This window comes from Stomoxys calcitrans, chromosome 4 (genome assembly GCF_963082655.1).
Source record: "Stomoxys calcitrans chromosome 4, idStoCalc2.1, whole genome shotgun sequence".
NCBI lineage: Eukaryota > Metazoa > Arthropoda > Insecta > Diptera > Muscidae > Stomoxys > Stomoxys calcitrans.
In genome coordinates, this window is record NC_081555.1 from 14,889,321 (window position 1) to 14,914,842 (window position 25,522).

General features: G+C 38.2%; 2 protein-coding genes and 1 long non-coding RNA gene across 4 annotated transcripts in view; 1 reads left to right on the top strand and 2 right to left on the bottom strand.

The window, feature by feature from the left end:
• The window catches only part of LOC106085135 (nuclear pore complex protein DDB_G0274915), a 422,983-nt gene that overhangs the window by 156,506 nt on the left and 240,955 nt on the right, over positions 1-25,522 (top strand). The window lies entirely within an intron of this gene.
• LOC131997174 (putative uncharacterized protein DDB_G0283051) lies at positions 1,647-10,856 on the bottom strand. The gene is made up of 3 exons (XM_059367676.1): positions 10,617-10,856; positions 10,249-10,463; positions 1,647-2,396 (listed from the first exon to the last, which is right to left on the bottom strand). The coding sequence occupies exons 2-3, from the start codon at positions 10,317-10,319 to the stop codon at positions 1,958-1,960; spliced, it is 510 nt and encodes a 169-aa protein (XP_059223659.1). The 5' UTR covers positions 10,320-10,463; positions 10,617-10,856; the 3' UTR covers positions 1,647-1,957.
• LOC106084415 (uncharacterized) lies at positions 9,449-10,240 on the bottom strand. Its single transcript, XR_001220813.2, has 2 exons — positions 9,735-10,240; positions 9,449-9,549 (listed from the first exon to the last, which is right to left on the bottom strand). It is a non-coding gene; the product is annotated as an uncharacterized LOC106084415 (long non-coding RNA).

Below are 25,522 nucleotides of genomic sequence, written 5' to 3' on the forward strand. Positions count from 1 at the left end.
TCGGTTTGTTTGTTCCGTATAGACTGAAAAAAAAAATCAAAGTGGCGCTTTTCCTACTAAAATGGGTTATTTGACCCATTTTGACATAATGGGACTCAAATAAAATGCATTTGAGAGTAGAAAACAAATTTGGTCTCCAATTTTGGAGCCAAGTGTTTTGGTGTACGCTCTAAAGCACCCCCTAAACTGAACTTTATTTTCGTTGGGAATAAAGAACGAATTTGATATCTATTGTCCGTGCAAAGTGCCGGTGGCCGCCCCAGCCCCAAAACACCCTCCAAACGGTTCATATTTATCGGCCATGGCAATAGGAGGCTCAAATTAAAGGGATTTGGAAGAGCAGCACGAATTTGATATCCATATTTGAGTCGAAATGTCTGAGGTGTCATCCCTCCCCTAAAAAATAATTCTCATTACTCTAAGTTTTAAAAATACCGGGTTATCTGACAAGGTGAAATACTTAGGTGTGATCTTGGACAGGAAACTGAATAGTCAGGAGCGTACTGAGTAGGCTCCCAGATGTGGGGCACTATGTAGAGAGACCGTAGGCTAAAAATGGGGCCTGAATCCGAGGATAGTCCAGTGGCTCTACAGGAGCATGATTAGACCACTACTTACTTACGCCTCAGTAGTTTGGTGGACAGCTATGGAGAAAAAGTGCAACATAAGGACCATACAACAGGTTCAGAGAACATGTTGTCTTGGCATAGACGGAGCGATGCTAGCATGGGCAATCTTCTCACATATCAATGTGTGTTTTCCGATTCAAGCTTAAACTCAATGAAAAGGGACCTTTTTTATAGCCGAGTCCGAAGAGCGTCCAGCAGTGTGACACCTCGCAAATATCGCCAACATTGTAAGATGTTCTCGCCATTATTCGAACGCATTCAGCGTCATAGACTACAATGGCACGAATTCGATATCCGCATTCAGGGCGAAACTCCCCACCCTAAATAGAGAGTTAAAGTAGGCGCAGCGGAGCGGGCCCGGTTCGGCTAGTTTAAATGCAAAAATCTTTAATATAAAGAAAAATATTTTTCACTAAAGGAAATGTTTCTTTAAAAAGAAAATTGATCAACTTTTTATTGAGTAAGTTAATCTTGGGATCGAATTTTTAAAATAAGGACAAACCCTTTTTGCAGTGTAGAACAGCAGCCCAACAAAAACACCTGGCCACATTCCCACATTGACACACGTGTTAACAATGCGGTGTGACTTACAATAAGAGGTGAATATGTGTTTGTAGGTGGGGGATGATAGGAAAAATAGAGCATGTCACAAAACACCGGAAATGAATCAGAACACACAAAATATGCACTAGACACACACACACACACACACACTGGCGAACATACAATCAAGGGCAAGGTAATTTAAAACACATAGTACAGTTGTTTAAACTAGATTGGAGTATGGGGGGATTGGTGGAGCAAGATGATGTTTGTTGAATCTATTGGTCGCCACCAATGCAAATCAATGTTTGGACTGTATGTGTTGGAGGTTGTGGGGGACAGCAGATGTGCTTGCCTTTATTAAGCTGGGAGAAGATGAGATGTCAGTGGTTTGGCACAATTTCTCGATAGGTGAGAAATTATGAACCATTGGACAAAGTATGGAAACGAGACAAAGAAATAAAAGAACCAGAGTTAAGATTTGCTGAGTGTGGGTTTTATTCTTTGGGTGAGCTTACCGTATCAAGGGTTATGAGACGACTGACTTTTAATGCTAATTAGCTCACCAAGAAACTTAAACGGTAGTAAAGTATCTTTTATAATAATTCACAATTAAAATCCAATTACTTAGTAACTTCGATAGGTTTTCGTTTAACAATGCTTTTCAAACTTTAAATTCAAGGCTGATATTTAAATGTAATTAAAGATAAAGTAAAATTCAGTTACTTTTAAATTATGAATAAGTCTAAACTATTGGTTTAGACATGCTGCCACCGCGGACAAAATCACTTTGGTGACGAACATAGAACGGTTGCTAACGCACGAATAGCTTCAGACAAAATTTTCTGATTTGCCCCAGATTCACATTGGTTGTTGTTGCTGTTGTTATTGTCTCTGCTGTTGTTGCTACTGTTGTTGCCACTGTTGTTGCCGCTTTTGGTGCTGTTGTTGCTGGTCTGGTTTCCTTTTCGATTCGTGTAATTGGGGTGAAGTAAAGTATTGTGTGGCCTTCCGCATCTTCTGCACATATTGCGGGATCGACAATCGCGGAATCTGTGGCTTCTTGCAAGACAATTTACGCAGTACGTTTCTTTAAGTACCAAAACATTTCGCTGTTTTGGCGTCATTTTCAGAAATTTGGGACAAACCTTCAGTGCGTGGAACTTATTGCATAACTTGCATTTATACATGTTGGGCGACCGTTGCTGATGATGGATTGATGTTCTGAAATATACAAGATTGTTAGTGCAAGTTCATTTATGAGGTGAGCAAATATGAAGCTTGAAATTATGGGTTGTTTGTGTCATTAGAGAGGGGTAAATAGCATAATTTTGCTATGGGCCTATTTATAACTCCAGTTTCTGTGCGTACATCTGCGACTCGTATATTTCCATCAGAACCTGGATATGTCTTTACAATTCTACCTAAGCGCCACTCATAGGGTGGAAGTAAATCATCTATGACGACGACTAAGTCGTTTACTTTTAAGTTCGGAGTGGGAGTCTTCCATTTGTACCGCTTGTGTAAGGTTTTTAAATAATCTTCCTTCCATCGGATTGAGAATTGATGGTGTAGTGCTTTCAATTTCATCCATTTGTTTATCATCGAAAGATTGGGAGATATTGGTTCTGGAAGTGCAAGTATAGGAGAGCCTCTTAAAAAGTGGCCTGGGGTTAAAGCAGTTAGATCCAAAGGGTCTTCCGTCATGGCCGAAATCGGGCGGGAGTTCAGAACTCCCTCTATTCGAGCCAAAAGTGTCGAGAATTGCTCGAAAGTAAACTTATGTGCGCCTGCTAACTTCCTAAAGTGGATTTTAAAGCTTTTGACGGCCGCTTCCCATAGGCCGCCCATATGAGGAGCATGGGGTGGTATAAATTTCCACTCAAATCCGTGAATAATATACTTTTGGCTAATATCGCTAGAAATGGACTTAAGGAATTGTGAAAATTCACGAATTAATGCCCTGCTGGCACCAACAAAGTTGCGGCCGTTGTCTGAGAATATTCTGCAGGGGAGCCCTCGCCTCCCTACGAAACGAGCAAAAGCAGCTTCAAAAGCTGCTGAAGACAACTCAGAACATGGTTCCAAATGGATGGCTTTGGTGCTAAAGCACACAAATACGGAAGCGTATCCTTTTATGGTGGGAGCTCTCCTTAGGGCAGAGCTTTTGAGTTCAAATGGCCCTGCAAAGTCAATTCCGGTTACATGGAATGGTGGAGAGAATGTACATCTATCCACGGGTAAAGGAGCCATTATCTGAGAGCTGGGTTTGTGTTTATATATAATACATGTTTTGCATTTATGTACTATACTTTTCACGCGGGCTTTCAAACGAGAAATGTAGTATTCTGTTTGTGCCAAACGGCACATCTGATTCACCTCGGCATGGGCGAGAAAATTGTGTAAATGAGATAAATAGAGCAGACAAAATTGGGAGTTACCAGGCAGAATTATTGGATGACGCTCCCTGTAGGGCAGAGCCGAATCTGCAAGTCGACCGTTCACTCGAATTATGCCTTCAGAGTCCAAAAAGGGGTTCAACGGCAATAAACTGCTTTTAAAAGATATGGTATCTGAATTCAGTAGAGCTTCGTATTCGGACTTGTAAAACTGTCTCTGAGCTAAACAAATTAATCGGGTTTTTGTAAATTGAAGCTCAACTTGCGTTAGTTCAGTTGTCCGAATTCTAAAATTGCTTCTCATATGAGGGTGTGAGTTATGGTAGAAGCGGAATACATATGAAAGGACTCGTAGCGCTCGAGAGTACGAAGAGAATCGTAACATTATATCAGGCTCCTCAGTGGCTGTCGGATGCGATTGAACAAGCTTTTTCGCTAATTCTGGAATAATAGGGTTTCTTTTAGGCCATGTAGATTCTGGATTTGGGAGCCAAGATGGACCATTCCACCAAAGGGAGCTAGTCGTTAGGTCTTGAGGCTTGCAGCCTCTTGTGCCAAGATCGGCTGGATTGTCATGCGTGGAGACATATCTCCATTTTGCACCAGAAGTGAGTTCGTGGATTTGGGACGTACGATTTGCCACGAACGTTTCCCAAGTGTGTGGTGGTTTTGATAGCCATCCAAGGACAATGGTCGAGTCCGACCATAATGTAATTGAAGTTGTCTTCTTCTGGTGTAATTTAGATACATAGTCAATAAGATGAGCCAATAGGAGGGCCCCACTGAGTTCCAATTTGGGTAAGGAGATAGGTTTTAAGGGTGCTACTTTGCTCTTCGCAATGAATAAGTTGGAAAACACAGTTGAGGTAGAAGTTTTACACCTAATATATACGCAAGCGCAATAAGCGGCTTTCGATGCATCACTGAAACCATGAAATTCGATCTCGTCGTTGGGCATGTATCTAATCCAACGTGGGACTGATATGACATCGATATGAGCTAGATCGTTCAGCAAAATTTTCCAGATTTGTTGAGAATCCGAAGATATTTCCTCATCCCAACCAGAAGATTCTAGCCAGAGCTGCTGCATGAGCATCTTGGCTCTTACAATCACAGGAGCTATCCAACCAGCCGGATCAAATAGCTGGGCAATGTGGGAGAGTACCTGACGCTTTGTGGTAGTTTCGGTGTCTTGAGACGGAATAACAGTATATGAAAACCTATCGCTCAAGGCATTCCATTTGATGCCAAGGGTTTTCGCCAAACTAGCCTCCGAGAATCTAAGAAAGTCTGAGTCGTATAAATCTTCCGCCGGTAAGTCCTTGAGTAAACCGGGGTCGTTTGCCATGATTTTCTTCAGAGGGAACCCCGCTGACTTCAGTACGGCTATCAGCAAACTTTGAGAATTGGTGGTTTCTTCAATAGAAAATCCACCTGATAAGATGTCATCGACGTATGTCTCCCGTCGTAATATTTCTGAAACTTGGGGGAACTTTTCCTCTGAGTCGGAAGCTAGTTGCAATAATGTACGTATTGCGAGAAAAGGAGCACAGTTAATGCCGAAGGTTACCGTGTTCAAATGGTAATCTTTAATCGGGCTAGTTAAATCTTTTTGGAACAAGATTCTTTGATAAGCTCTATCATCGGGATGTATCTTAATCTGACGATACATTTTTTGTATGTCCCCACTGTATACATACTTGTATTTTCTCCAATTGAGTATTGTAGATATTTAATCTGTTTGGAGTGAGGGACCTGTATATAGGACGTCGTTCAACGAATGACCAGATTTAGTCTTACGAGACGCATTAAAAACGACACGAACTTTCGTGGACTTGTGGTCTGGGCGGACTACCGCATGATGGGGAAGGTAACATGAATAAAATTTTCCTTCATTGCAATTTTCTTGACAGGACGTTTCCTCCATGTGTCCCAAAGAAATATATTCCTTCAGGACAGAGTTGTATTGATCACGAAGTTCGATATCCTTACTGAGGGTTCTGTCCATCCTGGTATACTGACCAAGAGACAGGAATCTTGAAGAGCCCAGGAATATATCGTGAGGAAAATCCTTCCTAAATGGGAGTCTTACAACGTAGCGACCATCAGGGTCCCGATAGGTTGTCCTAGAGAAAAACTCCTCACAGTATTTGTCCGAGGCTGAGGTAGTAGAGATCGCTGGGACTTCCTCCAATTCCCAAAACTTGCGAAGAATTTCGTTCAAAGGGGTAGTATCAGATGAAATGATCTTCGTCGTAAATACCTGAATTGTTTCTGTAGGGATTGGGCCACTGAGAACCCACCCAAATATGGTATTGTAGGCCGAGGCTACTCCACAAACATTCCTTCGAATTCCTTCGATATTGATGAACCGTTCGGAATCGTTTCCTAATATGAGGTCGATATTAGATGATCTATTAAAATGCGGGTCAGCCAAATCGAGTTTATCGAGCTCCGGAGAATTCGGAATATCAAAAGAAACTGAAGGCAACTTCCTTGTGACCTTCGGTAATATAATGGCGCTTATTGAAAATCTAATATCATGTCTCGAGGAGTAGAGTTCGATATAGCATTCCTTATCGGCCATCTGGGTGGTTGCCCCAATGCCTCCAATCTCGAAGAATGATCTACGATAGGGAATTTGCAATAGTCTCCTTATCCTTTCAGAAAGAAAGGTTCTTTGAGAACCTGGGTCAATCAAGGCTCGAATCGTAAAGAGTTCACCTCTGTGTTCAAGCTGCACTATGGCAGTTCTAAGCAAGATTGTTTCGTCACTATGGGAGCAATTCGCATTTACGTGAGTATGAGCCTCTTTTGATGTCGACGGTGAATTAGTGTCGGATGTGAAACAGGTATCGCACCTTGTGAGATCTGTATTATTAGGAGATACATCTGAACTAGCAACTTGAACATTCCGATGCGGTTTCAGATCCTGGTTTAAATGTAAAAGAGTATGGTGATGCTTTCGACAAGATAGGCAAGTGTTCTTGCTCTTACATTTATTCTTCAAATGGGCATCCGATAGGCAGTTATTGCAAATTTTGTTCTTATACACAAAATCCACCCGTTCCTGAGGGGAAAATTTATGAAAATCGGGGCAAACACGAATACTGTGATTCTGTTTGCATAATGGGCATGTCTTATTGAGCTTTTCCTGAGACGTATAAGTCTGAATTTTATTCAAGCTCTGAGATGAATACTTTGGGGGCAGACTACTTCGATCTTTTGAATATTTAAAATTCGAAATTCGTTCTACAACTTCAAATCGATTGAGTAAGAACTCGTCCATTTGGGACCAACTAGGTAGCTCACGATGGGACTTTAACGACTGCTCCCACTGAGAAATTGTCTCCTCTGGGAGTTTTGTGGATACTAAATATATCAGGAAGGGATCCCAACTCTCGACTTTTACATCCAGGGATTTTAACGTGCTGAGGCAATCGTTTACCGTAGAGTGCACATCCTGCAAGGATTTACTGCTTTCCTGCGTGGCTACGGGAATATTAAATAATATTTTCAGTTGGTTGTCTACCAATACTCGTTTATTCTCATAACGAGTCTTTAATGCGCTCCATGCTAGTATAAAATTCTCGTCGCAGAGAGAATATCTTTTCACAATGGCACCTGCATTGCCTCTTGTTTTATTCCGTAAATGAAAAAGTTTTTGGGCCGGCGTAAGCTTGGGGTGATTGACATAAACGGCAGTGAACATATCACGGAATGATGGCCATTCCTCATAACTACCCTTGAAGATCTCGGTATCGCATGGGGGTACTTTTATGCATATACTCGAGCTGTCAGAAACCTGTGTATTCATAGGCCTATCAGGCGCAAGGCTGAATCGTGCAGTATTACGGGGGACTGCACCACTGGATATTCTTAAAATATCCATAATCTGAGATCGGGTCTCATAATATGCCTCGGAACAAAAGTTGAAGTTGATCTTTACGTTCTCCTTGAAGTCCTTGTCACTAGAGGATTCTGGGGAGAGATTAACACTCTCATAATCTTGTTGAAGTTTTCTCCAACGGTTCTCCAAGTCCTCTAATTTAACCTCAAGGAGGGAGTCCGTCTGATCTGTGATATCCGTTTTCTCGAAAGACGAGCAAAAACTGATTAAGTGGTCACAGTCGAAAAGAAACTTCTCGTGAATCAGAGACGGCTTAGAAACAAGGCTGTCCCTTGCACTATTGCCCGATGTAGAACTGCTCTGACCAGCGGGATCCGTCATATTGACAATAATTTCTTCTCCAAAATGATGAGAAAATCTACGAAATACTGAAGATTCGATATATGCGGAAAGATTGTTCCAAACACTACTTTCTCTGCAGCCAAATGGTATGTGAAACGCTCTACTAAACCTCGAGAGAAAGTAACTCAGATATCTATCCAAATCTCTTGCCTGTGGCTAGTGGAACTATAGGGCTGTACTACACCCAAATTGTAAAATTGATAACCTTCAGTCGAAAAGGAGTACCATTGAAGTTTTGTAAAGTAGAGTATGTAGGGAAATTGGCTTTGACACACTTTCAGGCCCTACGAAGACCAAATTAAAATGGGTTAGATGACGAAAAGTTGCTACACTTCAGTTGAAAAAGTAAGTAGCTATAAGGTATTTTGTAAACCTTAGGTATTTTTTCGTCTTAATGAGAAATCCCATAAACAAACATAGGCTTCATATAGCCGTAGCCAATCCACTTAGAGCGAAAAAATTCTGCGAAACTCCAATGGCATAGAGTCGTCTTAAGGTACCTTGTAGACCTTTTAGAGATAAGAGTTTACATCAGAAAAAAATATTCCTCGTGTCATTCTAGTCAGTTGACACTAAACTTTACACAAGGAATAATCTTCGTATACTTCTCAATCCGATTAGAAATCCGTTGATAAGAAAATCTAATTCCTTTTTCGTAACGGTATCCTTTGTATGCCTTGATCACCATAAACAACAAATATCTTCATACATTTCATATGCGATTGGATACTAAATCCGTCATTCACATACGAAGTCTAATATAATTCAACTCGGCGTTAGAAACTTTGAATAAGAATGTGACTTTGATCAAATGCAGAATTGCTTAGGGGTTGTATATTTTTATAACATGAGATATAAATTGCATTAGAGAAATTGATATAAAATATTAATATTTTTTTTAGTTGGTTATCAAAAAATATGTGTGAAAAAAAATACTTGAAAATTTTTAAATTTGTATTGTAAAAAGAAATTATCTATTGAATTTCTTTGAGTGTAATTTCTATGTCCTTGTTTCGTCTTAAGGATTTTTGAGCATCTATTTACAATGTGAGCATATTGTATGACGTGATTTCCAATATATTTAATGAATTTCTTTTTTGTAGATAAGAATTCTTTGCCTTTTATGATAGCTTTAACACACTGTGCCAACAAATTTCAAGTATAAAATCTTTTCAATCCAGATGCAAATTAGATTGCTCCCTTTGTTTCTTTCCTTCTTTTCAATCTTGAGGCTCACATATGTTTTCAATTTTTTCTGTGTCTGGTGTTAGTACAAATGGGTTAGTAGCAACAAGATAGGTGCAAAATGTACCTTGGCTATAAAACGGAAATAAACATTTTGTTAAATTATTTACTGAAACCGAATCCGTTTTTTGTTTTAATTTAAATCCAGTGTAGCGTGATAAAATTCTTCTAAATTCCACTAATAATAAAATTCTAATTCCGTTTTGTTCTATATAGAAATTGTGGGCGCTACAGGTTTGACATTTTTTTTTGCTTAAAAACACTCAAGAGAATACTAAAGATTCCAGTTGTTCTCTTTATCACAAATTTGCTTTCCACCTCATTGTATGTATGGATTTGTTTCTTTTCTCTTTTTTATCTTTCAGTAGTTGCACTTTTCGTTTTTTTTTTTTTTTTTTTTGTTTTACTGCAGGTTACAACAAATTAAGTATTAAGAGTAAATGACATGATGCAAAGAACAAAAGGGGAGTTAAAATAGAAACTGTTGAAATAAGAGGAAGGGGCAATGGAAGTAGCTGATAATTTAGATGTGTATAGCAAATGTAATAAATTTTATAACTGTTTTTATGGTATAGAAAGAACGAGAAAAATTGCTATTTTTGAATTTTTCTAAATCTTTCGTTTTTGTAATATAGCGGTTCCTCTTTTCTTATTTTGTGCTTTTACGTTTTTTGGACTTTGCCGAACGGGAAAACGAAATTCGGTAGAAGGAGGTTTAAAATCACATATATTGGAATTTAAAAAATCTCACTTTATAACTGTTTTTTTTTTTTTTTTTTTAAACCGGCAATCATATAATTTTTCCGTTTTCACAATTTTCCTTTTTAATTTCTCCTTCCGTATTTTTTTTGGGTATAACGCGAATTATGACGAAATTTACTTTACCAAGAAGCAAATTTTACAATTTTTCTTGTAATTTTTCACTTTTCCGATTTTTTTTTTTTTTTGGTTTAGAATTTCAGTTACAAATTTGTAAGCGTTTTCACGACTTTAAATAGCTATTTTTTGATAAGCAAATTTGATTCGAATAAGCGGTATTCTTCAATTTTAAGGGGTTTTTTGTTTTTGTACGACATTCGAACGTAAAATGTGGTTTTTGATTATCGCAATATAGGTTATGTGTATCAACCAACGTCACAAATGAACTAATTTGGTAAATTTATTTTCTATCATTATTTACCTTCTGCTCTCTTCGCTTACGCTTGATGTTGATCTTTGCTGGTTTGAGTGTTCTCTCCTCGAGTGGACCATGTTTAAACTAGATTGGAGTATGGGGGGATTGGTGGAGCAAGATGATGTTTGTTGAATCTATTGGTCGCCACCAATGCAAATCAATGTTTGGACTGTATGTGTTGGAGGTTGTGGGGGACAGCAGATGTGCTTGCCTTTATTAAGCTGGGAGAAGATGAGATGTCAGTGGTTTGGCACAATTTCTCGATAGGTGAGAAATTATGAACCATTGGACAAAGTATGGAAACGAGACAAAGAAATAAAAGAACCAGAGTTAAGATTTGCTGAGTGTGGGTTTTATTCTTTGGGTGAGCTTACCGTATCAAGGGTTATGAGACGACTGACTTTTAATGCTAATTAGCTCACCAAGAAACTTAAACGGTAGTAAAGTATCTTTTATAATAATTCACAATTAAAATCCAATTACTTAGTAACTTCGATAGGTTTTCGTTTAACAATGCTTTTCAAACTTTAAATTCAAGGCTGATATTTAAATGTAATTAAAGATAAAGTAAAATTCAGTTACTTTTAAATTATGAATAAGTCTAAACTATTGGTTTAGACAACAGTTAAACACACGACAGGAGACATTGAGGGTGAGAGAGAGTGAGGGAGTTTGAGAGATAATACCATCAACACAACATCACTGCTTACACCGAACAACGGCACTGAACAAAAACATTAATACCAACGGTATTGATAGTGATTTAATAGCAAAACAATACCTCAATGGTATGGATGATGTAAAGCATTATACATACCACACTGCATTGTTTTGGTATTAATTCACGTTGAAGCTTCTCTATCATTGGCATTGCTACCATTTTGTATCAACAATTTTTCTGCATGCGTTTCGTATTTCAAAAGAAAAAAAATATGGAAAATAAAAAGGTACAAACATTTTTCAATAATGTTTCCCTCATTCTCACACACATTAAAATCATTCTCTTTTTATACCCACCACCGAAGGATGGTTTCTTGATCAGCGCAAAAATCTAAGACGATCTATAGACATGTCCGTCCGTCTGTCCGTTAAAATCACGCTATAGTCTTTAAAAATAGAGATATTGAGCTGAAACTATGCACAGATTCTTTTTTTGTCCATAAGCAAGTTATGTTGGAAGATGGGCTATATCGGACTATATCTTGGTATAGCCCCCATATAGACCGATCCTCCGATTTAGGATGATGAATGAATATTGCTACAATGATGAATATTGCTACATTTTTTTTTCGGTGTATGGAATACATTTTTCTTTTATTCATGTTAAATTAAATTATTAAATTAATTATTAAATTATTATTAATTAAATTAATTAATTAATTAATTAAATTAATTATTAAATTATTATTATTAAATAGAAAAAAAGTTATTACATTTTTTTTTGGTAGCGGCTTTCATCAGCCACCCTGTAGACCCATAAAAGCCACATTTATTATCTGATTTTGCTGAAATTTCGGACAGTGAGTTGTAATAGGCCCTTCGACATCTTGCGTCAATTTGACCCAGATCGGTCCAGATTTGGATATAGTTGCCATATAGACCGATCCGCCGATTTAGGGTCTTAGGCCCATAAAAGCCACATTTATTATCCGATTTTGCTGAAATTTGGGACAGTGAGTTGTAATAGGCCCTTCGACATCCTTCGTCAATTTAGCCTAGATCGGTCCAGATTTGGATATAGCTGCCATATAGACCGAGCTCTCGGCTTAAAGTTTTGGGGCCATTAAAAGCGCATTTATTGTCCGATATCGCTGAAATTTGAGACAGTGAGTTGTCTTAGACCCTTCGACGTCTTTTTTTTAATTTGGCCCTGAGCGGTTCAGATTTAGATATAGCTGCCATATAGACCGATCTCTCGATTTAAGGTCTTGGGCCCATAAAAGGCGCATTTATAATCCAATTTCACTGAAATTTGACACAATGACTTATGCTAGGCTTTTCGACATCCGTGTCGTATATGGTTCAGATCGGTTTATTTTTAGATATAGCTACTAAAAAGACCAATATTTTGTTATACACAATTGAACAACAATTTGTACTTATTAGTATTTGGTTCGGAAATCGGAACATATTTCGATATAACTGCTATGGGACATAAGGCATACAATTTTCAGCGGATTTTGATGAAAGATGGTTAACATAAAGGGTGATTTTTTTGAGGTTAGGATTTTCATGCATTAGTATTTGACAGACCACGTGGGATTTCAGACATGGTGTCAAAGAGAAAGATGCTCAGTATGCTTTGACATTTCATCATGAATAGACTTACTAACGAGCAACGCTTGCAAATCATTGAATTTTATTACCAAAATCAGTGTTCGGTTCGAAATGTGTTCATTCACCGTAACGTTGCGTCCAACAGCATCTTTGAAAAAATACGGTCCAATGATTCCACCAGCGTACAAACCACACCAAACAGTGCATTTTTCGGGATGCATGGGCAGTTCTTGAACGGCTTCTGGTTGCTCTTTACTCCAAATGCGGCAATTTTGCTTATTTACGTAGCCATTCAACCAGAAATGACCCTCATCGCTGAACGGTGAATGAACACATTTCGAACCGAACACTAATTTTGGTAATAAAATTCAATGATTTGCAAGCGTTGCTCGTTAGCAAGTCTATTCATGATGAAACGTCAAAGCATACTGAGCATCTTTCTCTTTGACACCATGTCTGAAATCCCACGTGATCTGTCAAATACTAATGCATGAAAATCCTAACCTCAAAAAAATCACCCTTTATATACCCAAGGTGGTGGGTATACAAAGTTCGGCCCGGCCGAACTTAACGTCCATTTACTTGTTTCTCAAAGATTTGCTATCTATTATTAAAAAATTCTGTAGGGTTGTAGCAACCAAAGATAAAGCCAACCACGAATAAATGTTTAATGACTACCGAGTTTGATGTTTACATCGAAGTAAAGCTTTAAGCCACTTACAGTCTCTCATACCGCCCAAAAGTGACAACTCTTGCTAATTCGAACAGCAGTTCTTCGCCTTTCCTGCGAATATACATGACATGAGATAGTTTATAACAACAATCAACAAGAAGCAATGACTCATAAACACTTTTCTTTCCACATAACATCTGTATCCAAATAAAATTAAAATTTAATATCAAATAACAGCACAAACTCGAGCCCAACCTCTTGTGAAATAAAATGCCAAACGATTAAAGACCTTCTTAAATAATATTTGCAATTCCAAATGAAACATAAATATTGCTCCGCATTCAACCCATTTAATGTAGTGTAAACAATGCTGTGAATTTAAACAATGAAATTTATACGAAATGTGAAATGCATTCAACAAATTGTCAGAGATTGCATTTCTGTAGTACCCATACACACACACACAAACACACCGACACAGAGAAAGCAACAACACCATTATCACCAACAATGACTCTATAGTTACTGTGCAATTTTGCACTGTATTTCCGGTTCTATCTGCAATGCATTGAAAGACCCTAAAATAAATATATTTGATGGCAAACACCCAGCTGTTGATGCTAAAATTCAGCAATACCAGAGGAGAGAGCCTGTTCGCCTGTCCGCCCATCAGCCTGACAGCCTGCCTGCGTATCTGCCTATCTGCTAGTGTGTCTGTATTTAATCAGTTTTAATTGATATTTATTTAAATGTTGTTTACTTATGTCAATATGCATGCAACAGCCATATTGAGCGTGAAATAAAAATAAAGGAAACAAAACAAAAGCAAAAATGAAATAATTGCAAAGTTTGGTTATAAAACCAAAGACCCAGAGCCATAAAATTTATATATATATACGGATGATTTAAAAATAATAATAGTCATAATGGATGTGATTTTTAAATATCAAATAGAATTGTTTTTATAAAAACGAAACTACAGAGATTAACACATACATATGAACATTAAGCGTATAAAAAGCTGCAAGTAATAGCGAGAAAAAAAGAAAAATAAGTGTCTCTCAAAATAAAAAAAACACATAAATTAAAAATAAACGAGTTACAATGTTTTCAAGTTCAACAAGGCCAAATATGGCCGTCCATTATCATGGATTCCAGAAGAAATAAGTGCATGTAAATCGACTGTAGCTTTTTATGGGCTAAATATAAGGCCTGCTATGGACTCGTTTGAGGAGGACAAGTTAAAACCTAATAATTTTAATAAATAGAACTTATTTCCAAATCTAGTCAAACTTAAATGTTGCATACCTATACGGGATAACTATGAGCACCACACAGGCTGGAACTTTGAGCTCCGACTTGTATGGTGTCCATCGTTATCACGGGAAGCTTAGCTGAAAGCTACCGGGCGCCTCCACAGGTTGCGGAAGGTGGAAAGCTCCGTTTTTATGTGGAGTATCTGCAAATGCGGCCGCGGGCAGACAGCGATTTTCGAGAGAAGAGTCTCAGTGAGGAGTCAAATATTGAGTGCCAATGATACTCGAGATGACAAGGCGAGTTATTGACGCCTCCAAATAACTAATGGCCAACATCAGCGTCTGTTGCCAGGTTAGGGGCGGCTGGAGGCGAGCGTCGGATCTTGGAGCAAGCGGATCGCCACAACGAGGGATACATGTGCAATTCCACAATACCAATGCGGTTGGGGCACTGGGCCAGTAACACGCCCCCGGAAAACTATGAGAACTACTATGAGAAACAAAGGAATAGTAAAAACGGACACCCCCAACGTTGACAGCCCACGCAAACGAAAAAAGGATCATGATTTGCGGATCTGCACGCTCTTTATAGAGAAGGTGCAGTATACGCGCTGGCGGATGAATTAGAGAAGTACCAGCCAGATATTTCCGCCTTACAGGAAGTGCGAGGGACTGGGAATGGCGTCACTACAACACCAAACGGTGCCGAACTAGTATATAGCTGTCATAACACGGGGCATGAATTTGGCTGTGGATTTGTGGTGAGTCGAATACTGAAACACCTTGTCTCCAGCTTTACTCCGGTGGATGAGAGGCTAGCCACAATCCGCATAAAAGCCAAATTCTTCAACATCAGCCTTATTTGTGCCCATGCCCCAACGAAAGGCAAGGACGAGCAGACGAAGGATATTTTCTACGAGCGCCTGCCTAGAGAGAGAATCCAAAATCTGACGAACAAATATGTGGGAGCTATAACTAAATCTGAACCGATTTCGACCAAACTTTAGGGATATTGTGAAATTTGTCGAGGAAAGCGTTGTACAAAATTTTGGGAAGATTGGCTAATCAATGCGCTTGCAGTGGGTCTAGGAGTGAAAATCGAACGATATATATACATATATATCAGATTTAGATATATGATAGCTATATCTAAATCTGAACCGATTTCTATGAAATTCACCAGTAATATCGAGTTTCATAAGAAAATCTTTCCTGCCAAATTTCGAGAGAATCGGTTAACTAATTTCCATTTATTTTGCTGTATTACTACAAATCGGACGAATATATATATGGGAGCCATATTCAAATCTGAACCGATTTCATAAAAAAATCCTTCCTGTCGAATTTCAAGAGAATCGGTTAACAAAGGACCATTTTATTGCCGTATTACTGCAAATCGGACGAACAAATACATGGGAGCTATATCTAAATCTGAACCGATTTCTATGAAATTCACCAGTAATATCGAGAGTCATAAAAAGAATCGGTTAACGAATGACCATTTTATTGCTGTATTACTGCAAATCGGACGATAATATATTTGGGAGCTATATCCAAATCTGAACCGATTTCTATTAAATTTACCCGTAAAATCGAAAGACATAGGAAAATCCTTCCTGCCAAGTTTCGAGAGAATCGGTTAACAAATGACCATTATATTGCAGTATTACTGCAAATCGGGCGAACATATATATTGGGGTTATATCCAAATCTGAAACGATTTCTATTAAATTCACCAGTAATATCGAGAGTTATGAGAAAATCATTCCTGCCAAATTTCGAGAGAATCGGTTAACGAATGACCAATTTATTGCTGTATTACTGCAAATCGGACGAAAATATATATGGGAGCTATATCCAAATCTGAACCGATTTCTATTAAATTTGCCAGCAATATCGAGAGTCATAAGAGAATCCATCCTGCCAAATTTCGAGAGAATCGAATAACAAATGACCATTTTATTGCAGTATTACTGCAAATCGGTCGAACATATATATTGGAGCTATATCCAAATCTGAACCGATTTCTATTAAATTAACCAGTAATATCGAGGGTCTTGAGAAAATCCTTCCTGCCAAATTTCGGGAGAATTGGTTAACAAATGACCATTTTATTGCCGTATTACTGCAAATCGGGACGAATATATATATGGGAGCTATATCCAAATCTGAACCGATTTCTATTAAATTTACCAGTAATATCGAGAGTCATAAGAAAATCCTTCCTGTCGAATTTCGAGAGAATCGGTTAACAAAGGACCATTTTATTGCCGTATTACTGCAAATCGGACTAACATATATATGGGAGCTATATCCAAATCTGAACCGATTTCTCTTAAATGTACCAGTAATCAGTAATCGAGAGACATAAGAAAATCCTTCTTGCCAAATTTCGAGAGGATCGGTTAACAAAGGACCATTTTATGGCTGTATTACTGCAAATCGGACGAACATATATATGGGAGCTATATCCAAATCTGAACCGATTTCTATTAAATTAAACAGTAATATCGAGAGTCATAAAAAATTCCTTCCTGCCAAATTTCAAGAGAATCGGTTAACAAATGACCATTTTATTGCATTATTACTGGAAATCGGACGAACATATATATGGAAGCTATATTCAAATCTGAACCGATTTTTTCCGATTTCAATAGGTTTCGTGTCTAGGCCAAAAAACATGTTCATACCAAATTTGAAGACGATCGGATGAAAATTGCGACCTGTAGTTTGTACACAAATTAACATGGACAGACGACGATTGAAATTTTGCACAAATACTTTTTATCAGTGCAGGTCAGATGGAATTGTAAATGAACCATATCGGTCCATGTTTTGATATAGCTGCCATATAAACCTACAACTGTGCTAGGTATGGTCCAAATCGGTCTGTAACCTGATATAGCCGCCATATAAACCGATCTTGAATCTTGACTTCTTGAGCTACTAGAGGGGACACTTCTCGTCCGATTTGGCTGAAACTTTGCATGAAGTGTAGTGTGACTTTAACAACTGCGCAAAATATGGTTCAAATCGGAACATATCCTGATACAGCAGCCGTATAAACCAACGTGAGATTTTGAATTCTTAGGACTCTAGAGGGCGCAATTCTCTTTCGATATTGCTGAAACTTTGCATGATGTGTTTTGTTATGACTTTCAACAACTGTGCTAAGTATGGATTAAATCGGTAAATAACCTCATAAAACTGCCATATAAACCGATCTGGGATCTTGACTTCTTAAGCCTTAGGGGGCGCAATTCTTATCCGATCTGTCTGAAAATTTGCATGAAATGTTTTATAATGACTTCAAAAAACTGTGCTAAGTATGGTTTTAATCGATACATAACCTGATCTAGCTGCCATCTAAACCGATCTGGGATGTTGACTTCTAAAGCCTCTAGAGGGCGCAATTCGTATTCGATTTGGCTGAAATCTTGCTTAAAGTATTATAACAACTTAAAAAAGCAGTGCTAAGTTTATTTCTAATCGGTCCATAACCTGATCTAGCTGCCATATAAACCGATCTGGGTTCTTGACTTAAAAAGCCTGAATCGATATAACCTGATATAGCTCCCATATAAACCCATCTCCCGATTATGCTTCTTGAGCCCTTACAAGGCGCAATTCTTATCCGAATGGACTAAAATATTACACAATGACTTCTACTATGGTCTTCAATATTCAATTCATTTATGGTCCGAATCGGACTATAACATGATATACCTCCAATAGCATAATGATTCCTATCCATTATTCTTTGTTTGCCTTAAAAGAGATACCACGCAAAGAACTCATGCGAACAATGTGACCCATTGTGGAAGGTATTTAAGATTCAGCCCGGCCGAACTTAGCGAGCTCTTACTTGTTGGAGTCCCCTATTCTCGCAACCGGTTAACTTTTGATTTTGGGCGGTACTTTTGGTGCGGTTTTTGGCTTGGGGCGGCGCCCTATGTACTTGGTTTAAATTTTTACATCATTTGAGTTCCATATTGTCTCGAGCGTTCCTCTTAGATTTTGGGGGGTACTTTTGGGGCGGTTTTGAGCTTGGGACGGCTTCCTAGATATTTGTATTCCATTTTTAATATCATATTTATACTTTTATCCCGAATTCTTTTGGGGCGGCGCCCTAGATATTTAAATCCAATTTTTGACACCATATTCGTATTCTACTCCTGAAAATCTTTCGTTTCAGTTTCACACTGTCCCAATCGGTTCATTTTGATTTTTGCGGTACTTTTGGGGCGGTTTTAGAGTTGGAACGGCTCTCAGGTACTTGGACCCCATTTAAATACCAAATTCATACTCTGCTCCCAATTTCCTTTTATTTGATTTCCATATTTGGGGGTGGGGAGACGCCCCCAGACACCAACGAATAATTGTTTATGTCAGATTTGTATTCTACTTTTAAATAGCCTTAAGTGGTAAGTGTCCTATTCGTACTCTACTCTTAAATACCTTTCATTTGATACCCATATTGTCTAATTAGGTAAACATGTTCATTCGGGTGGGTTTTGGAATGGGGCGTCCCCCCAGGTTATTTGACACCAAAATTTTAAACCACCATATAGTGGCATACAAAATTTCGCTTAAATCTGTGCACCCATCTCCGAGATCTGGTGTTTTTTTTTTAAATGGGAGTAGGGGTGAGGCTGTCTTTCTGCTAAATTTCAGTCAATCCGGGATGTGAATGAGCAGTTTAAGGGCCCAAAACCTTAAATCGGGAGCTCTGTATATATATGGCAACTCTATCGAAATAAGTCTGATCTTTACCATACTTAGTGCAGATGCCAAAGGTCCTTAAACAACGTTTAGTGCTTAATCACAAAACTTGCCTCGTCGGAATTAGACACCACCCTCGCCTGGGTAATAAAAACACCTTTTGGGGCACAATACACTTTCAAAGAGTGGTGGGCACACGAACATATACACAGACTATTTCCAAGCCCCATAGGCAAAAGTATGTATGAATTTGCCCACAACTGCGTTAAGACTTTATCCAAGTTTCGGCTTTGTATTCCGACAGAGAGTACTTTGTGGCGTATACGTGTTATTTAAAATAAATCATTCGCCACCCCTTACCGCACCATATACATGTATTAGGTTTAGGTTTTAGCTTTCTCTCTCTTCATAACTATCATTTGCTGCGGAGGCCACGGAAACCATGGAGGCATATCGGTTACCATACAGTCGAAGATGATAACCTAGGCGTTGCTAAACTCTTGGGTTCGAACCCTGGGATGAATATCAGACACAAATTTTCAGCTGGGTATATTCGGTAATTGAAAGCCACCGTAGCGCAGAGGTTTAGGTTTTGGTTTTAGCGTTCTCTCTTTTAACAACTACCATTTGCTGCGGAAGCCACAGAAGCCATGGAGGCATATCGGTTATCGTACAGTCGAAGATGATAAACTAGCTGTTGGTAAACGCTTGGGTTCGAATCCTGGGAGTATATCAGACACAAATTTTCAGCTGGGTATATTCGATAATTGAAAGCCACCGTAGCGCAGAGGTAAAAATGTCCGTCTATGATTCTTAGCACCTGGGTTCGAATCCTGGCGAGGACGTCAGAACAAATTTTCACTGTTCTTATCCTTTCCTAATAATGGTGATATTTGTGAGGAACTATGCCATGGGCGCCCCGGTAGCCAAGTTGGTTGCATACTTGGATTATCAGTGCAGGGGTTGAGGGTTCGATTCCCGCCAGAAGCCTTGGTCTGTCGCTACTGTGGTAGCAAAATGGACCTAAAATTATCTAAGTGAGTCTGTAAAGGATTGCTACTTTTACCTAACCTAACCTATGCTATGTTAAAACTTTTCTCCAAAGCGATGTCGCACTGGGGCGCAATGTTCGGACTTGGCTATAAAAAGGAGGCGCTTTATTATTGAGCTTTAACTTTAATCGGACAGCTCTCATTGATATGTGAGAAGTCTGTCCCTGTTCCTAAAGGGAGTGTTCATGTGCAAAATTAGCATTTGCACATTCGCTTATTACAGACACTAATGATGACATTTTAGACAGTTTCTGGCATACAAAACTTCCTTTCAAAGATTGTTGTTCAGCGGCATGTATTTCGGACTCGCTTGTGTATAGCGACTTTTTAGTTTTTAGAGAAAATTTGTATTGAAGAAGAGTCATTTATAAGTAAGAAGTCTCCTTATGGAATCTTTAATGGAACATTTGGAATTTTGGATTCTTTTTTTCTTTTTTGTTTCTTTTCTTTCAGTAGGCCCACTGTCATTGTGCCTTCACTTATCCCTGTTAGTGTTCTGTAACAACAACGTGCGAATTGTATAATCCTATGCCAGCCCATTCGCTTGAGCTTTAATATGAGCTCGTAAAAGAGTCTCAATGATTGCGTCCACCATGTTTGTGCGACAACACATCAACATAAAAATGGATGTGTAGAACAACAGCTTATACACATGTTTTACACATACTCGCTGGCACCCCCCGATAGAAGCATCGACACATCTCTGGCCCCCCCTTTGGAATGTGGAATACAGCCAAAGCAAAATCATTGCTGACCATTAACACAATTATAAATGTAAGGTTTTGGCTCTATGTATAGTAAAATTGAGTTCATTCCTCTCTTTGGCCACTCATGCTCTTCGCATTGAATGCTTGCCATTTCCTTTTTCCTGTGTGGATTATATTCGTTTCCGTTGTTTAATTGGTTTTATTGATTTTTGGGAAATCTTTGTTTTTTTTTGGGAATTCTTCGCTTAAAGAAAAACAAAATGTAATGCAACTTCCATGTTGTTTTTATTCCCTTTGTTGATACGTAAAGGAAAAATGTAATAAAGGAAAGCACTCTATGGTGAAATACTGTTTAATTAGTATTTTTTTTTCTTTCATTTTTATATCGCCATGATGGAGGCAATTCTTTAGGCATTTTCTGAGAGTTTTTTTTTTTGGGGGGAAGCCATTTAAGCCTTAAAATTGATTTTAATAAGACTTAAGAGGGTCAGTATACTGAAGCCTTGTATTGAGTTCCTATGATATAACATTCATTATTAAATAAAACCACCGGTATTTTAGGCTCAACGTCTAGCAGCGAAGAACTGTAGGTTTGCAACTTAAACGGATTTTGTTTTTGTTTAATAAAAAAAAAACAGCAAAGCAAGGAACCTGTATTGCTAATAATCTTCTAATTGTATTACATGTTCTATTTTTATACCCACCACCGAAGGATGGGGGTATATTCATTTTGTCATTCCGTTTGCAATACATCGAAATATCCATTTCCGACCCTATAAAGTATATATATTCTTGATCAGCGTAAAAATCTAAGACGATCTAGACATGTCCGTCCGTCTCTCCGTTGAAATCACGCTACAGTCTTAAAAAATAGAGATATTGAGCTGAAATTTTGCACAGATTCTTTTTTTGTCCATAAGCAAGTTATGTTCGAAGATGGGCTATATTGGACTATATCTTGATATAGCCCCCATATAGACCGATCCTCCGATTTAGGGTCTTAGGCTCGTAAAAGCCACATTTATTATCCGATTTTTCTGAAAATTGGGACAGTGAGTTGCGTTAGGCCCTTCGACATCATTCATTAATTTGGCTCAGATCGGTTCAGATTTGAATATAGCTGCCATATAGACCGATCCCCCGATTTAGGGTCTAAGGCCCATAAAAGCCACATTTATAATCCGATTTCGCTGAAATTCGGGACAGTGAATTGTGTTAGGACCATCGACATCTTTCGTCAATTTGGCCCAGATCGGTCCAGATTTGGATATAGCTGCCATATAGACCGAACCTCCAATTTAGGGTCTTAAGCCCATAAAAGCCACATATATTATCCGATTTTGCTGAAATTTGGGACAGGGGGTTGTCTTAGGCCCTTCGACATCATTTATGAATTTTGCCTAGATCGGTTCAGATTTGGATATAGCTGCCATATAGACCGATCCTCCGATTTAGGGTCTTGGGCTCATAAAAGCCACATTTATTATCCGATTTTGCTGAAGTTTGGGACAGTGAGTTGTCTTAGGCCCTTCGACATCTGTCTTCAATTTGGCCCAGATCGGTTCAGATTTGGATATAGATGCCATATAAACCGATTTCCTGATTTAAGGTTTTGGGCCCATAAAATGTTCATTTATTGTCCGATGTCGCCGAAATTCGGGACAGTGAGTTAAATTAAGCCCCTAGACATACTTCTGCAATATCGCACAGATCGGTCCAGATTTGGATATAGCTGCTATATAGACCGATATCTAGGTTTTAGGTTTTGGGGCCATAAAAGACGCATTTATTGTCCGATTTCGCCGAAATTTGGGACAGTGCTTAAAGTTAGGCTCTTCGACATTTTTATGCAACTTGACCCAAATCGGTCCAGATTTGGATATAGCTGCCATGTAGACCGATATCTCGATTTAAAGTCTTGGCCCCATAAAATTCGCATTTATAATCCGATATCACTGAAATTTGACAAAGTCTTATGTTAGGCTTTTCGACATCCGTGTCGTATATGGTTCAGATCGGTTTATTTTTAGATATATCTACTGTACTTATTAGTATTTGGTCCAAATCGGAACATATTTTAATATAACTGATATGGGACATAAGTTATGAATTTTTCACCGAATTTTGATGAAAGGCGGTTTACATATTTACCCGAGGTGGTGGGTATCCAAAGTTCGGCGCGGCCGAACTTAACGCCTTTTTACTTGTTTTATTATTTCTTGGTATAGAAAAACTTGACAAACGGGGATTATTATAAATGATTTTTATAATGGCAAAAAAACTCGCCTCTAGGCCGAAAAACAAGCCTAAGACGATCGGATGGAAACTGTGATCTGTACTTTGTAAACAAATTTACATGGACAGACGGACATAGCAAAATCTAATCAGAAAGTGATTCTGAGTCGTTCGGTATACTTATCAATGAGTCTATCTCTCTCCCTTTTGGGTGTTACAAACAAATGCACTAAGTTGTAATACCCTGTACCACAGTAGTGGTATGGGGTTTAAAAAGATTATTTAAATTTTTGATAAAAGTCGTTATTAGTGCAAATAAGAATAATAAGAAAGTCAATTTCTTTCCAAAAAATATAAATTTGAAGTCATTTTTATTTTCCTCCTATAATGATTTTTTTGTTTTCATATCTGAAAATTTTCTTTTTATAGCCTTCAAGCAGTCTCTACCAAATTGTGTGTTAAGCAGCATAAACGTAGCGCTTAAAAATATAGTTTTTTTCTTTCTTTAATTGCATCCAACGTTGACAGTTGGCTTAATGAAAACCACAAAAAAAAAATCAACGATAAAAACTCATTACAAAAAATCTCATAGCAGGATTGAAATTCAACTCTATATTGGATGGTGGTTTGAGAAGGCTTTTCTGTATGGCAAGCATTTACTGATTTACGCAGCGAAAATTTCAATTAAGAATTAGTGTTGAAGAAGGAGATGGAGAAGAAAATCAGGAAGGAGACATATAAAATGTTAATTAACAGTTGTTGCGAATTTATTGGAGTTTAAATGAAGACAAAAGAAATGTGAAGCATTTACACAGTAATTAGCTGAAAAAAAATTTTCTTCTTTAGATTTTTTCTTTTAAAGGGAAAGAGAATGCATTGTAAGCTTGGGATTGAACATGAAAGGATAAGAGAATGCGAAGTCATTTATGGAATTAGAGTTTGATTTGAATTTCGTTGTGCGTTTTTGATGAGATTTCATATATTCATTATTTAAGGTAATTTTTAGAAGTAGAATTTTTCGTCCATTGTAATACATAAGGGCCAAGAGAAGGAAGATGCCTTTTAGTTCCTACCCTTGAATCATCCAGATCTCTTTGAAAAGCTCTACAACTTGCAAATGTTCACATCCGAGAAATCAAACAGGTTCTCTAAGAAATGAGAACCTTAAGTGGAACTCCTTCTGACTGCCAATACGAGACACACGCACACAGCAGATGTTTTATAGTTTGAAAAGCTCAACAACTTGCAAATGTTCACATCCGCTTAATCAGACAAGTTTTCAAAGAAATGACAAACTAAAGTGGAACTCCTTCCGACTGCCAGTAAGACAGACACACTCACACACTTTGATACATAGCAGAGAACCTTCTGCGACGTCCCCACATCTTCGGCAAACGTCGTTACTGGCAACCTTCAGTCTGCTAGCGTGTTTTCCGATGAGACAGAGACTTATGATGACAGACATAATGGCTGAGATGTATGTTCTAGACAGCGACAGCAAAGCGGTTAAACTTTTCAGATGGGCCTCCATTATTTTGTAGTGTTCACAATTCCCACTTTGCGACCATCTATCTTTCGATGCCCTTCGTGCCTGATCAAAAAGACATATCGCTAGAGGCAAAGCCACATCTCTTACCGCAGACTAGTCCATACATTTTACGAATGATTATTCTATCAAACACTCGAAGTACTGCCTTGTTTGCTTTCGCAAGTTCGTATCGGTGTATTGTATAGTGTAATTATACCCTACACCACTACTGTGGCACAGAGTAATATAACTTAGTGCATTTGTTTGTTTCCAAATGGAAAGGAGATAGACCCATTGATAAGTATACCAGAATCACTTTCTGATTCGATTTAGCTACGTCCGTCTGTCCGTCTGTCTGTCTATCTGTCTGTCTGTCTGTCCGCCTGTCCATGTTAATTTGTGTACTAAGTAAAGGTCGCAGATTTTATCCGATCGTCTTCAAATTTGGAATAAACATGATTTTCGGCATAGAGACGAAGCATATTAAAATTGGAAAAAAGTCGGTTCAGATTTAGATATAGCTTCCATATGCATGTTCGTCCGATTTGCAGTAATACTGCAATAAAATGGTCATTTGTTAGACGATTCTCTCGAAATTTGGCTGGAAGGACTTTCTAATAACTATCGACATTTCTGATGAATTTCATAAAAATCGGTAGCCCCCATATATATGTTCGTCCGATTTTGAGAAATATTGCAATAAAGTGCTCATTTGTTAACCGATTCTCTAGAAGTTCGGCAGAAAAAATTTTCTAATGATTCTTGACATAACTGGTGTATTTTATATAAATCGGTTCAGATTTAGATATAGCTCTCATATATATATATAT